At 33.9% G+C, this 11,522-nt stretch overlaps 1 protein-coding gene across 1 annotated transcript; it reads right to left on the bottom strand.

Annotated features, from left to right (window-relative positions):
• Positions 1-3,142: 3,142 nt before the first annotated feature.
• On the bottom strand, positions 3,143-7,314 carry LOC105953802 (protein LIGHT-DEPENDENT SHORT HYPOCOTYLS 10). The gene is made up of 2 exons (XM_012977480.2): positions 6,535-7,314; positions 3,143-3,424 (listed from the first exon to the last, which is right to left on the bottom strand). Exon 1 carries the CDS (start codon positions 7,056-7,058, stop codon positions 6,546-6,548), a length of 513 nt encoding a protein of 170 aa, XP_012832934.1. The 5' UTR covers positions 7,059-7,314; the 3' UTR covers positions 3,143-3,424; positions 6,535-6,545.
• Positions 7,315-11,522: the final 4,208 nt, after the last annotated feature.

Genomic DNA, 11,522 nt, shown 5'->3' on the forward strand with positions numbered 1-11,522 from the left:
CCTAGGAGCGAGTTTGTGGGCAGTTGTGGCTGTGAGATTGGAGTAGCATGACTGCGAAATTCACCACCGTTGTCCCACTGAAAAAAATTAATAGAAGCATTAAATTGGTTTGTTATAAGAGCCGAAAAATCGGCCACAATTTGGGAAACATCAGATTTGTGACGTAGTGGAAACGTTCAGTCTCCAGATATAGTGAGTGAAATCATCCAACAGAACTAAGTAAAATTTGAAACCACTAAGACTGGCCACATGAGAACTCCAAATATCAACATGTATTAAATGAAAGGGAAATTGTGATATAGTTGTAGAATTAGAAAACGATAATCAAGGTTCTAAAAGGCGGTTATCGGGTACGTGGCGGTTAGGGACCGCCACACGATAAATCGGCGCGGCGATGATTTATCGGAGATAAATCGGAAATATATCGGTTTTTAAATTTAGTGTAATATATTTCTAAATATTATTTGTAAATACTCAAAATATATATAAACGAATATTTAAACATAATTCTATCATATCATTCATATGTTATTATATAATTCTAATTATTCAATAAATAACAAAAAATTAAAAATAATAAGATCATAATAAAAGATTCTTACGAAATACAAATGGCGGCGGTTATATGCAAGTCCATTTTTTTATTAGTTCAAGACCTCCAACATAAAAATACTAATTTACCCTTAATGAAAATTAAAATCAAATAAAAAACACAAAACATTAAAAAATAAAAAAAATCATTTCCTTTGTGAAAGACCAAATAAAATACATAAATCCAGAAACTCCTCTTCCTTATTTCACGACTTAAAACTCTCATTCTTCTTCACAACCCCACCAAGAAATCCTACACACCAAAATTATCAAATACATACCAAACATTCACGATGGAACCAAAAACCAATGATATGGTGGTTTACGAGGGTGGAGAACACAATGGAATATGTTTTAACCGTTTATTTTTGCTTTAGGGTCGTTTCTTTTTTGTTGGGAAAAAAAATTGACGATACAAAAAATCGGTCTGCAAATACCGATTTTTGTTACTAAAGTCGGTAACCACATTCCGATTATTTTAATAAAAATCGGTACTTAAAAACCGATTTTTGTAGTAAAAATCGGCATGAACACCGATTTGTTTTTGTATTATCGGTATTGTCATGCCGACTTGTACTACAAAAATCGGTTTTTAAATACCGATTTTATTATCTGTGTTTTTTTAAGACCGTTTTCTCATACTTTCGTTCATCAACCCAGGGGATTGATGGAGGATTATTCAAATGAATTATCTAACGAATAAATATTTGAGATACGGAAAGTTCTACTCGATTGGGTTAAAGGAGTGGTAGACGCCACCGAATGGTGATAAAATATTTTCGTTTCAAATATTTAAAAAATACCAATTAACCAAATATATAATGTATTATTTAAAAAAACAATTCAAAAAATATCGGTATCCGAAAACCGATTTTGTACTCAATAATCGACATTAGAACTCCGATTTTGACTTGTAAAGTCGACGTTGTGTCGCCGATTTGGTTAACAAAAATCGGCATTATGACGCCGATTTTCGTGTACAAAATCGGTCTAGATTTTTTTTTTCAAAATCGGCCAAATCATTGCAACCCAACAAGAAATAAGCATAGATTAATGTTCATTCATACATATTTATCAAGAATCGAATTTCGATTAATAGTTTCGAATTTACAAAAAATAATTTAGTAAAAAGGACATCGATGCTCGATTAATGTTTTCGAATTTACAAACAAAAGTTTAGTAAAATGGACTTCTTGTTGGTGGTGGTGTGGTGGTCGTAATGGTGCGGTGGGTGGGTTGCTGGTCATCGCCGGTGCGGTGGAAGTCTCGCTGGTTGGCGTCGTTGGTTGGCAGTCGTGATATTTCTTTTTTTTTTTTTTTATTTTTGGTCTTGAACAAATTAAAAATAAGATTTATTTGTATTTGAGTATTATTTGTGGATAAGGGTATATTTGTCATCTTTGGTCTTGATGTAATAAAATTAGATTAATTTATGGACTTGAACTAATAAACTCATTTATGTGGTTTTGAACTAATAAAAAAATGGGCTTGCATATAACCGCCGCCAATACAAATACTACTCAAGTCTTTCACATCAACAATTAATATAAAGACAAGAAAGCATAAATTGCGGGGTAGTACATGGTTTGGTTTTGGAAGTTGAAAGAATTGGAGAAAAACAAAATATCAAAACCTATTTTCATTTTAATTTAGATTTAAAAAAAAAAACCGATTTGTTGACCGATATATTGGTTTGACCCGCCAAAAAACCGCCGCAAACCGCCTCGCCGTAAAAAACCGATATTCCAAACCGCCTCAACAAAATCGTAAATGTTTATAACCGATACCGATATGACGGCCGATATATCTACCGCCACGACCGCTATTTAGAACACTGACGATAATCGACTATGCTTGCCTAACTGGCAGGCATTACAAAGAGAAATAGATGCAGAATTAATAATAGAAATTAAAGACCTAGACACTAAAATAGATAAAGCGGGATCGCCAGGGTGACCAAGACGTTGGTGCCATAGTGAACGAGACAGGTGTCCTTAGGTAGTTTGGGGTGTAAACTGTCATCTTTCTGGTATTTACAGGGTTAAGAGTGCACAAATCCTACCCATCTGGCATTAGAGAGATCAAATTACAATTGTAAGCATCCGGAGTGAGGATTTTGTGTGTGCACCTTAGCTCCTTTGTATTCTTTGTTGGAAAATTAATATAAAGGTTCGTCATTGCCCGTAAACATGTTGTGTGTTTGTTTTCCGCTGCATACTCTTGCTTACATTTACGTTGGCTGAAAAAACTTTGTATTTGTGCTTTTGTGTAAAGAGAATCGAGGGAAAAGTGACTTGTTTTAGAGTGGAAACCAGGCCGCAGGAGCGAAAATTTATTGTGCAAAGAAACCCCTGTGACAATTGGATCCTAAATACGCTTTGCAACTAGCCATTATCCAATGTGTTCTTCAGAACGAGAATAAAACATCATTCTTTTTTCCCCAAGACTAGACAGGCATCTAGCCGTTTACCTAAACAAATTATTGACTATTTAGAGCATCGAAACAAAGCAAACAATATATAGCCGTATCTTTATATATAGGACCAAACACTTCCTAAAGCTTGTAATTAAGCCCATTTTATTTACTTATTGAATAAAACATCATGAACAAAAATATGTAAAATCAATGCAACAACATCGGAAGAATTAACATACATACATATACATACATATATTTGGGAAGCTTACAATCTTATAAGACTTAAAAATGAAATTATCAGACAGGCGGCTTCAATATATATAATATTCGACGCATGCGGAGCATTTGTCGATTCAATGGACGACAGCATCGACAGAACACTTGCCTATCTCCACACTGTAAAGATCTCTCCTCCTACAAGGACATGTTCCTGTTAAAAACGGTTTTGGCCGGTGACGAAATAATGTATATATTATTGAAATGAAGTGCGCATAAGGTAGACTTGTCACTATACATTTTACACACCATAAATTCCAAACACACTCGAACACGACTTTCATTCCACCAAGTTTGTGTCATTTCCTAAACCATGCCGGACTTACCTTCGTGAAAAATTAAGCTAAACGAATAAAGTTTAAGTAAGTTAGTAATAAGCAGAAGCTCAATTTTTTTTGCAATGGTAAAAATCTTTGCAAAAAAGGTAATGGATAATTGCCAGTCAAAAAGGAAAAAGTTTACATGAAATGATTATGTATCCAAACCCCAAAAGCAAAAGGTTTTCAGGATAAAGATCCACTATACATCTGAAAAACGAGGACGGGTTTTTTTGATCTATACATATAATATGATCATATAGATATACGACTAAGGAATTATATATAGTATAAATACTAAATTTGGTTAGAAGACAATGATGAAGACCACGGAAACTATCGATTATGAGGCAAGAAACGAACATCCGATGAGGGTGGGGGTTGGGCTGGACCCGCGGTCCAACCTGCAGCTGTCTATAGATCAAAAACCAACGAGTACATAAAGAATATAATAGGCAACTAAAGATGCTTAATAAACCTGAAGTAAAACAACCTTAAAAGAAATTTATTACATTTGCAGCGGTTAAATTAAAGGACATAAATTTGCATACTAACACTGTCAATAAACCCTAATCCGAAACCCTAAACAACAGATCATTTGGTTGTATTTGTATTAGAATATTGATCATCACTTGAATTAATATACATTACATGCATCAGTTCTGCTAAACAATGATGATTAATGGTAATGTTGTAATATTAATGTTTTTTAGGACACTACCAATTGTCCTAAAACCAATTAGTGTTAGAAAAAACGCAAACCCTAGCTTTATAGTGCGTTCAACACTCACAGGCGCCCACGACAATCGATTGTGGGCCGCCCATACCCGGACCTCCCCACATGGACAATTGCTGGCAAACTCAGGCTAATTAGCCATTTTATTATTATTAGGTCTTATATTTTAGTAAGATAATCTCAGTCTTTAATTAACTTTGTATATATTTATAACCAAAGTTAAACCATTAATCTAATTATTCTAAATTTCTATATACTGATCAGTCATTGATTATGAATCCACATAAAAGCAAACTATCAAAACAATTTGGATCAATTAAGTAATTACCTCTGCAATTGAAATCCATGCCCTCAATTCATGAGAGAAAAAAGAATAGTCAAAATTTCAAATAATTAACCTCAAGAATATAATGTTACATGGTTTTTGAAAAATTCTGCAAAAAAAATAAAATAAAAATAAAGCACTGGACAAAATTGAATAATTGGTATATGTCCCACACAAACCAACCAGACAGAATGCAATCTAGTAAAGATGCTGAAAACAATCATCCATTTAATATAAAATAAAATAAATAAATTGCCCTCATAATAAAGATCAGTTTGTGTATGCATCACTAAGAATTGAGTGGGTTAAATAGTATTATTGGGGGCATTTATTTAATAACAGCAGATCATATATATAATTATTTATAACTATATATATTTATATTTATATCATGGTATAATTAAATAAACATTAATTCTGGTTTCTCGTACACAACCTGTTGAGATAGGATAATACAATGATGTGATTCCAGATTAAATAATTAATTAATGCTTGAAAGCCCACAAAAAGGAGATGGATTTAATTTGCATGGCGGACTTAAAATATTATATCTTGATTTGATTATTTTATATCATATAAAAAATAAAATAAAGTAGATCAAATAAATGATTAAAAGTCTGTCCTATTCTTTATATAATACATGCAAATGAAAAATCTGTGGGGGCAAAAAATCTGCCAGAATCAGAAAAAAAGATGCTCAAGAAAATGGAATGCTGATACATAAAATGGTGAGGTACTGTAATTAGTGGGATGTTATACTATAGATTCATTACAGGGAAAAACTCGAAAATAATTAGTAGTAATTATTGTTGAATAATCATCTCAACCGAAAGCTTAGTGCAGGCTAGGGGAGTGAGCGAGCCGAGCTCGGCTGTTTTGGTAGGCACGAGCTCGAGCTCGAGTCCATTTTGTTGAACTTGAGCCCAAGCTCATTTTCTTTTAATTATATTTTTATGACTAAAAATTATTTATATTATAACAAAAAAAAAATTGTAAAAATAAATAATCAACTGTAAATATATATATATTTTATTTAATTTTGATATATTATTTTTAATATTATTATTATAATATTTTAAATTATTATATATTAATTAAATAAAAAATAATATATAAAAAATAAATAAAAAGAAGGCTCGTGATCCGGTTTGTGAGTTCACGAACAATGAAAAAAAACTCAAGTTCGAGCTAGTCAAAAAGCTCGAGCTCGAGCTCTTTCCGAGTCGGCTCATCGAGCTCACGAGTTGGCTCGCTCTTTTACTACTCATAGTGCAGACGAATTACATCTAAAGCCTTACACTTGAAATATTTGAAATGGGTGGGATTCGAAGTCACAGGACCTTTCATTTGACCTGACTCTGTTACCATATTGAATGATCGTCTGAACCAAAAACTTATGCTGTTACTTATTAAATATTACAATCTCAAATAGTAATAATGTTTCTTGTTTAAAAACATCATCTTCTTGCAGATCATACATATATAGATATTCTTTCTTTAATTTATGTGATTGATCGATAAGTTTTAACAAGGTTTCTTGTTTTGATCAACCATTGGTTGTTTATATATTTAGGGTTTGTACCTAATATTTTGTTGGATTAGTTTCTTTAAACTCACATTTTATGTTCTGGTTTTTTGTATTTTTCTGATAATTATAAGCATCTATATATAGTATTATAGTACAGTGTAATTCCTTCAAACCAGGGATTTTGTCTGTTTTTTCTTCCCAATGGGGATTTAAAATCAGATCTGCTGCAACAAGACATACATATATATGTTTAACTAAACATATACATATATGTAAATACCCACATGCAATAATATCTCATTTAATTAATTGCAAAATTAATGATGCATATAGTTTATTTACCTTCTTATAATTCAAGAAAATGGCGTGGAAGAAGAAGAAGAGTTGGACTCGTCATCAGTCTTATTGACCTTTTTGCCCTTCTTCTTGTACGGAATCCCTCTGGCCTTAGACTGGCACTCCTTCACCTCCCTCAGGTAAATCCTGATCGCGCCGCTGGCGAACGGGTTGCTCTCCGGGGAGCCGCCGTTCTCCTCGTAGGCGGCGCGTAGCCTACCGATGAGGGCGTCGAGGCTGCCCCAGGCCTGCTTGAGCGGGCAGGCGCAAGGCGCGGGCGGCTCGGGCTGCCCGTAGAACACGCAGCCCTGCAAATGAACTTTGGTCTTCCCGAACTGGTCCAAGTACCTCAAAAAGTCGAGCACGTGGCTGCTGTTGCAGTGGGGCAGGCCCACCGACGGGCGCTGGTTCCTCAGGAACTGCCCGAAGGTGTTCCAGTCCCGCCTCTTCTGGGACTCGTAGCGGCTGAGGGTTGCGGCGGCAGACGGCGGCGATGACCCTTCCGACGAGTGATGTTTCCCTCTGTCCATCTGAATTATTCGATCGGATTAAATCTTGTGATCGATCGATCGATCTCCTTAATTCCTTTTGGTTTTTTTTTTGGGTGTTGCTAAATAAGGCAAGGTTAAATGAACAAGAGAGAGGAAGCAAGTAAGATGAAGAATATCACATCATAGAAAGAAAGAGGGCTAGAGCTATTGTGAGTTGACATGCGATGGGCCACCATTATTCTGCTTCTCTTGTCACCATTTTTTGGACGAATATTTTTCCCTTCACTTGATTAGGTAGTGTCGACTACAGTAGCTAGTTTCGTAATATACGTTGTTGCTTCATGGTTTCTTATATAATAATTAGTATAAAACAAGTTTATTGAGTTAGGTGTTTGTTAAGTTTGTGGACCAAAATAAATGATTTAAGTGAATTGGGCCCGAGCAGCCCAACCTTGGAGTCGGCCCAGTTGATTTTGTTTTGACCCAATTCATTTAAGTGGGAGACATATATTGGCCGTCCATGATTATGTGACGATTTTGACTACTCATCCAACCCTAATTTTTTCTCTTTGACTTTACGGCCGCTCTTCTCTACATCTTCTTCTCTTTTCTGTTGTACCTTCTTCTTGCTTTTCCATATCGTTTTTCGGTTACTTCTTCAACACATGGAGAGCATTAATGACAACTTTGTGGTCTCCTACCGTTGCTTTTGGGCTATTTATATGGTACTTCAAGAGAGATAGAGAACACTGTGCATACACTTAATTTTATTTGTTTTTCACTCTGATCTAAGGTGATTGGTCATGGGTCAGTTAAAACACTAGTGAGATTGAGAGCTTGAGTGTCAAAACACATGTGAGGAGGGGAGTTGAGCCTTGGTGAGTCAACTGGGTGAGTAGGGTAGGTTTAGGATTCCTAGTTTCTTAGCTCTGTGGTAGACACCGATTCTAGTTGCCGTCATTGTGGGTTACTGGGCGTGGACTTGGACAAAAGGGAACGGCCAATTGTTGGACAAACAGTTCCATGTGTTGGAACTAATCTGGTGATGTCAATCTTTGTTTCATGTTTACTTACTTGTGTAAAGCAAACGAATATCCAATAGTGATATCAGAGGTATAGTTGGAGGAAGACGTTTAAATAGTAGGTGCATTGCTCACGTAGTATATCTTCTCCTTACTTGTAGTAGACCAAGTGTAGTCCGAAATTCCGCATATATATATATATATATATATATATATATATATATATATATATATATATATATTTTTTTTTTCTGGAGCCTCACATAACTTATGTCGTTTTCTATACCAAACTTCCCTTATTTAGAGCGCTTCGTGTCGCAGGAATCTGGGCGGGGGTTGACCTGAGACAACCTTGTCATCCAAGCCATTTTAAAATATATTTTTCTACACATGTATACTTGGGTAAATTGTGTGGTTATCGTGTGAGATAATCTGTTGCTTTGGATTATTTTTTGTGTTGAAATAATTTGTTGTTTGTGTGCAGCTTTATGTGTTGATATATTTTGTTGTATGTGTGCAGCTATCTTAGTTGAAATATTTTGTTGCATGTGTTCAACTTCTGTGTGCTCTTATCTTGTTTTTATATGCTCTTGCTTGTTGTGTGAAATGAATTCCTACCATATGGCCTCATTTGATGGTAATGATGATTTCGCTATATGACAACAAAAATAAAAGGTGTATTAGTGCAATAAGAATGATATAAAGCTATAACTGAGACTTGTGATGATAAAACCACAAAAGTTGTAAAAAATTATCTTGATGAACTTGCTTACTCTGTGATTATTTTAAATTTACCTGACTTTGTGATTAGAAAATTGGGAAATCATGATTCTGTTAATTGTGGAATAAACTTGAGAGTTTTATACTGAAATATTCTTACCCTCTAAGATAATTTTGCTAGAAATATTTTTTTAAGTTTAAACTTGATTTGCACAAAGATATTAATGAAGATCAAGATAGTTTTAGAAAACTTGTGCAAAATATATATTAAGCTAACTGTAGACAAAAATATTGAGAATATACTCCTATTGTGCTTCTAAATGCTATTCAAATTCTTACAGTGATGTAAAATTTACTATTAAGTATGGTAGCGATAGAATGACTTTAGACACCGTAATAAATTGTTTGAAAAACAAAGAATCTGACTTAAAAACTAACATGGGTAACATATCTTTGGGTGAAGTAAATTTTATGAAAATATAAGCCTGAAACAATTCTTCTTCTGGAAGTAACCAAAATCAAACTTCTCAAAATTTGAAAAGGAAAAAGGAGGGAGTAAGAATAAATGAAACATAGAAAGTTACAACTGTAGAAAAGCTAGCCATTGTGTCAATAAGTGTTCTGAACCTAAAAAGGAAAATAAGGCTAGTGAACGAGCTAATCAAGTTGATGAAAACATGGGTGATGTGTATATGATATTTGATCTTTATATTGATTATGTGAATGATTTGTGTCTACATCGTTGAGTAATAATGGCTGGTTATTGCATTTTGCATGTTGAAATCATATGGCACCTCATAGAATCATGTTTTGTTCATATTATGAATTAAAATATGGCTCCGTTTCCAAGGATGATAGTAGTAAGAGGTATGAATCTGGTTTTGTGTTGACATTGAAGAATGTTAGATATGTTCCCAAACTGAGTAGTAATTTGATGTCTTGTGCTATTTTAAAAGATTCTGGATATAGAGTTGCATTTAGTGATGGAATGATGAATATTGTGTGTGGTGGTTGCTTGCATTTAAATCTCTAAGAACGTCATGTATGTTGTATATGTTGTTTCTGTTTCACGCGTAAATTATGTCCAGCATGACATCACTATCTATGGCATAGAAAAGGACTATGAATTCTGCACAAAAGACAACTATATGTGTGGAAACAACTATATGTGTGGTGATGTTGTTTCTGATATGCATATATATATATATATATATATATATATATATATATATATATATATATATATATATATATATATATATATATATATATATATATATATATATATATATATGTGATTCATGCATTATGGGTAAACAATTCAAGGCCAATTCCATATTTCCTCATTTCCTAATTCTTCCAAATGCACTGAAATTCTTGAATGCATATATTCATGCTAATGTTTGGGGTCCTACATATGTCTTTACACCTGGTAGAAATAGATATTTATTGTATGTGGTAGATTATTATTTTCTTGTTTATTCATATATCTGATGTGTTTGATAAGTTTAAGGCCTTGAAAAACTCTCATGGACAATCAAAACAACAGAAAAATTAGAACTCTTTTAGGACTGATAATGACACTGAATTTTGTAAGCATGAATTTGTTGCATTGTGTGCGGAATTGGGCATTAAGAGACATAGGAAAATTGCATATAAACCCCCAACAAGATGACATTTTTGAAAGAATGAATAGAACTTTGATGGATAAAGTTAGGGCCATGTTGCTAGGGGTGTGAACGAGCTGAGCTCGATTTTTTTGGAAGGCTCAAGCTTGAACTCGACTATTTGTACTCGAGCTCGACGAGTTGAGATTTCTGGCTCGAGCTCAAGCCTTAAAAATAATTAGCCCACTAATAAAATAATTAGTTGATAACGTATTGTAAAATGAGATGTTTAATCTAATTATGTGGTTGGGTGATTGTGGAAATACATAAGAACGTAAATAAGAGAACAAAAATGCAGAGAATGTAACAACACAAGAGAGACAATTCGTAGAGAGATAATTATGTGATTCTTAGGGGAAGGAAGATTCTTATTTATATAGGTGCAAACCACCGGAAGTCACAAAGAGGTTACATTGGAGTTACATGGAAGTTATACCCTACATACATCATGGAGGGAGTTATGGGATAGTGGGTAAGTTGAGAATCTCTAATATGGCGTAGCGGCAAGTATAAACCCCAAGTATAGCGAGATAGGAATAACCACATTCTATATTGTATAAAACAAATAGTAACTTCTTGAAAAAAAAATGGTTGAAACTTGGCAACCAACTTCTTAACATAGGTAAAAATTGGCAGCTAACTTTGATGATAACTGATGGTCCAAAAGCACGCACTATGTTGTTCCCACAATTCTAGAAACTTTTAACTTATAGAACTACAAGGATATTCTTATAATATAAACGAGCAATTGATTTTATTGAAGGGATAACATTAGAGCCGGGCGATCCGATAATAGGAAAAAATAGGATCCTATTCATTGAAAGCCATGTGGCATAAATTAAAGGGCAAAGTTTACTTTGCACCCTTGGATTATGCACTGTGTCGCATACACACCCCTTAATTATAAAACGTACCAAATACTCACTTATATTTTCTGGTCAAACTTAAAAAATTTAACGGCGTTAGTTTTCTAACATTTTTCTGTGCAATTACAGTCTTACCCCAAATTTCATTCTACGTAATATATTTCAGCCAAAACAATTTTCTACTTCATTTTTCTTTATAGCAAAACAAATCTTATAAACACTCCGATG

The sequence above is a fragment of the Erythranthe guttata genome, chromosome 13, assembly GCF_056151865.1.
Source record: "Erythranthe guttata isolate IM_541 chromosome 13, IM_541, whole genome shotgun sequence".
In the NCBI taxonomy this organism is placed as follows: Eukaryota; Viridiplantae; Streptophyta; class Magnoliopsida; order Lamiales; family Phrymaceae; genus Erythranthe; species Erythranthe guttata.

Bases quoted from the DNA above. Each gene is read 5' to 3' on its own strand.
- LOC105953802 (XM_012977480.2), bottom strand. From the start codon at position 7,058: ATGGACAGAGGGAAACATCACTCGTCGGAAGGGTCATCGCCGCCGTCT.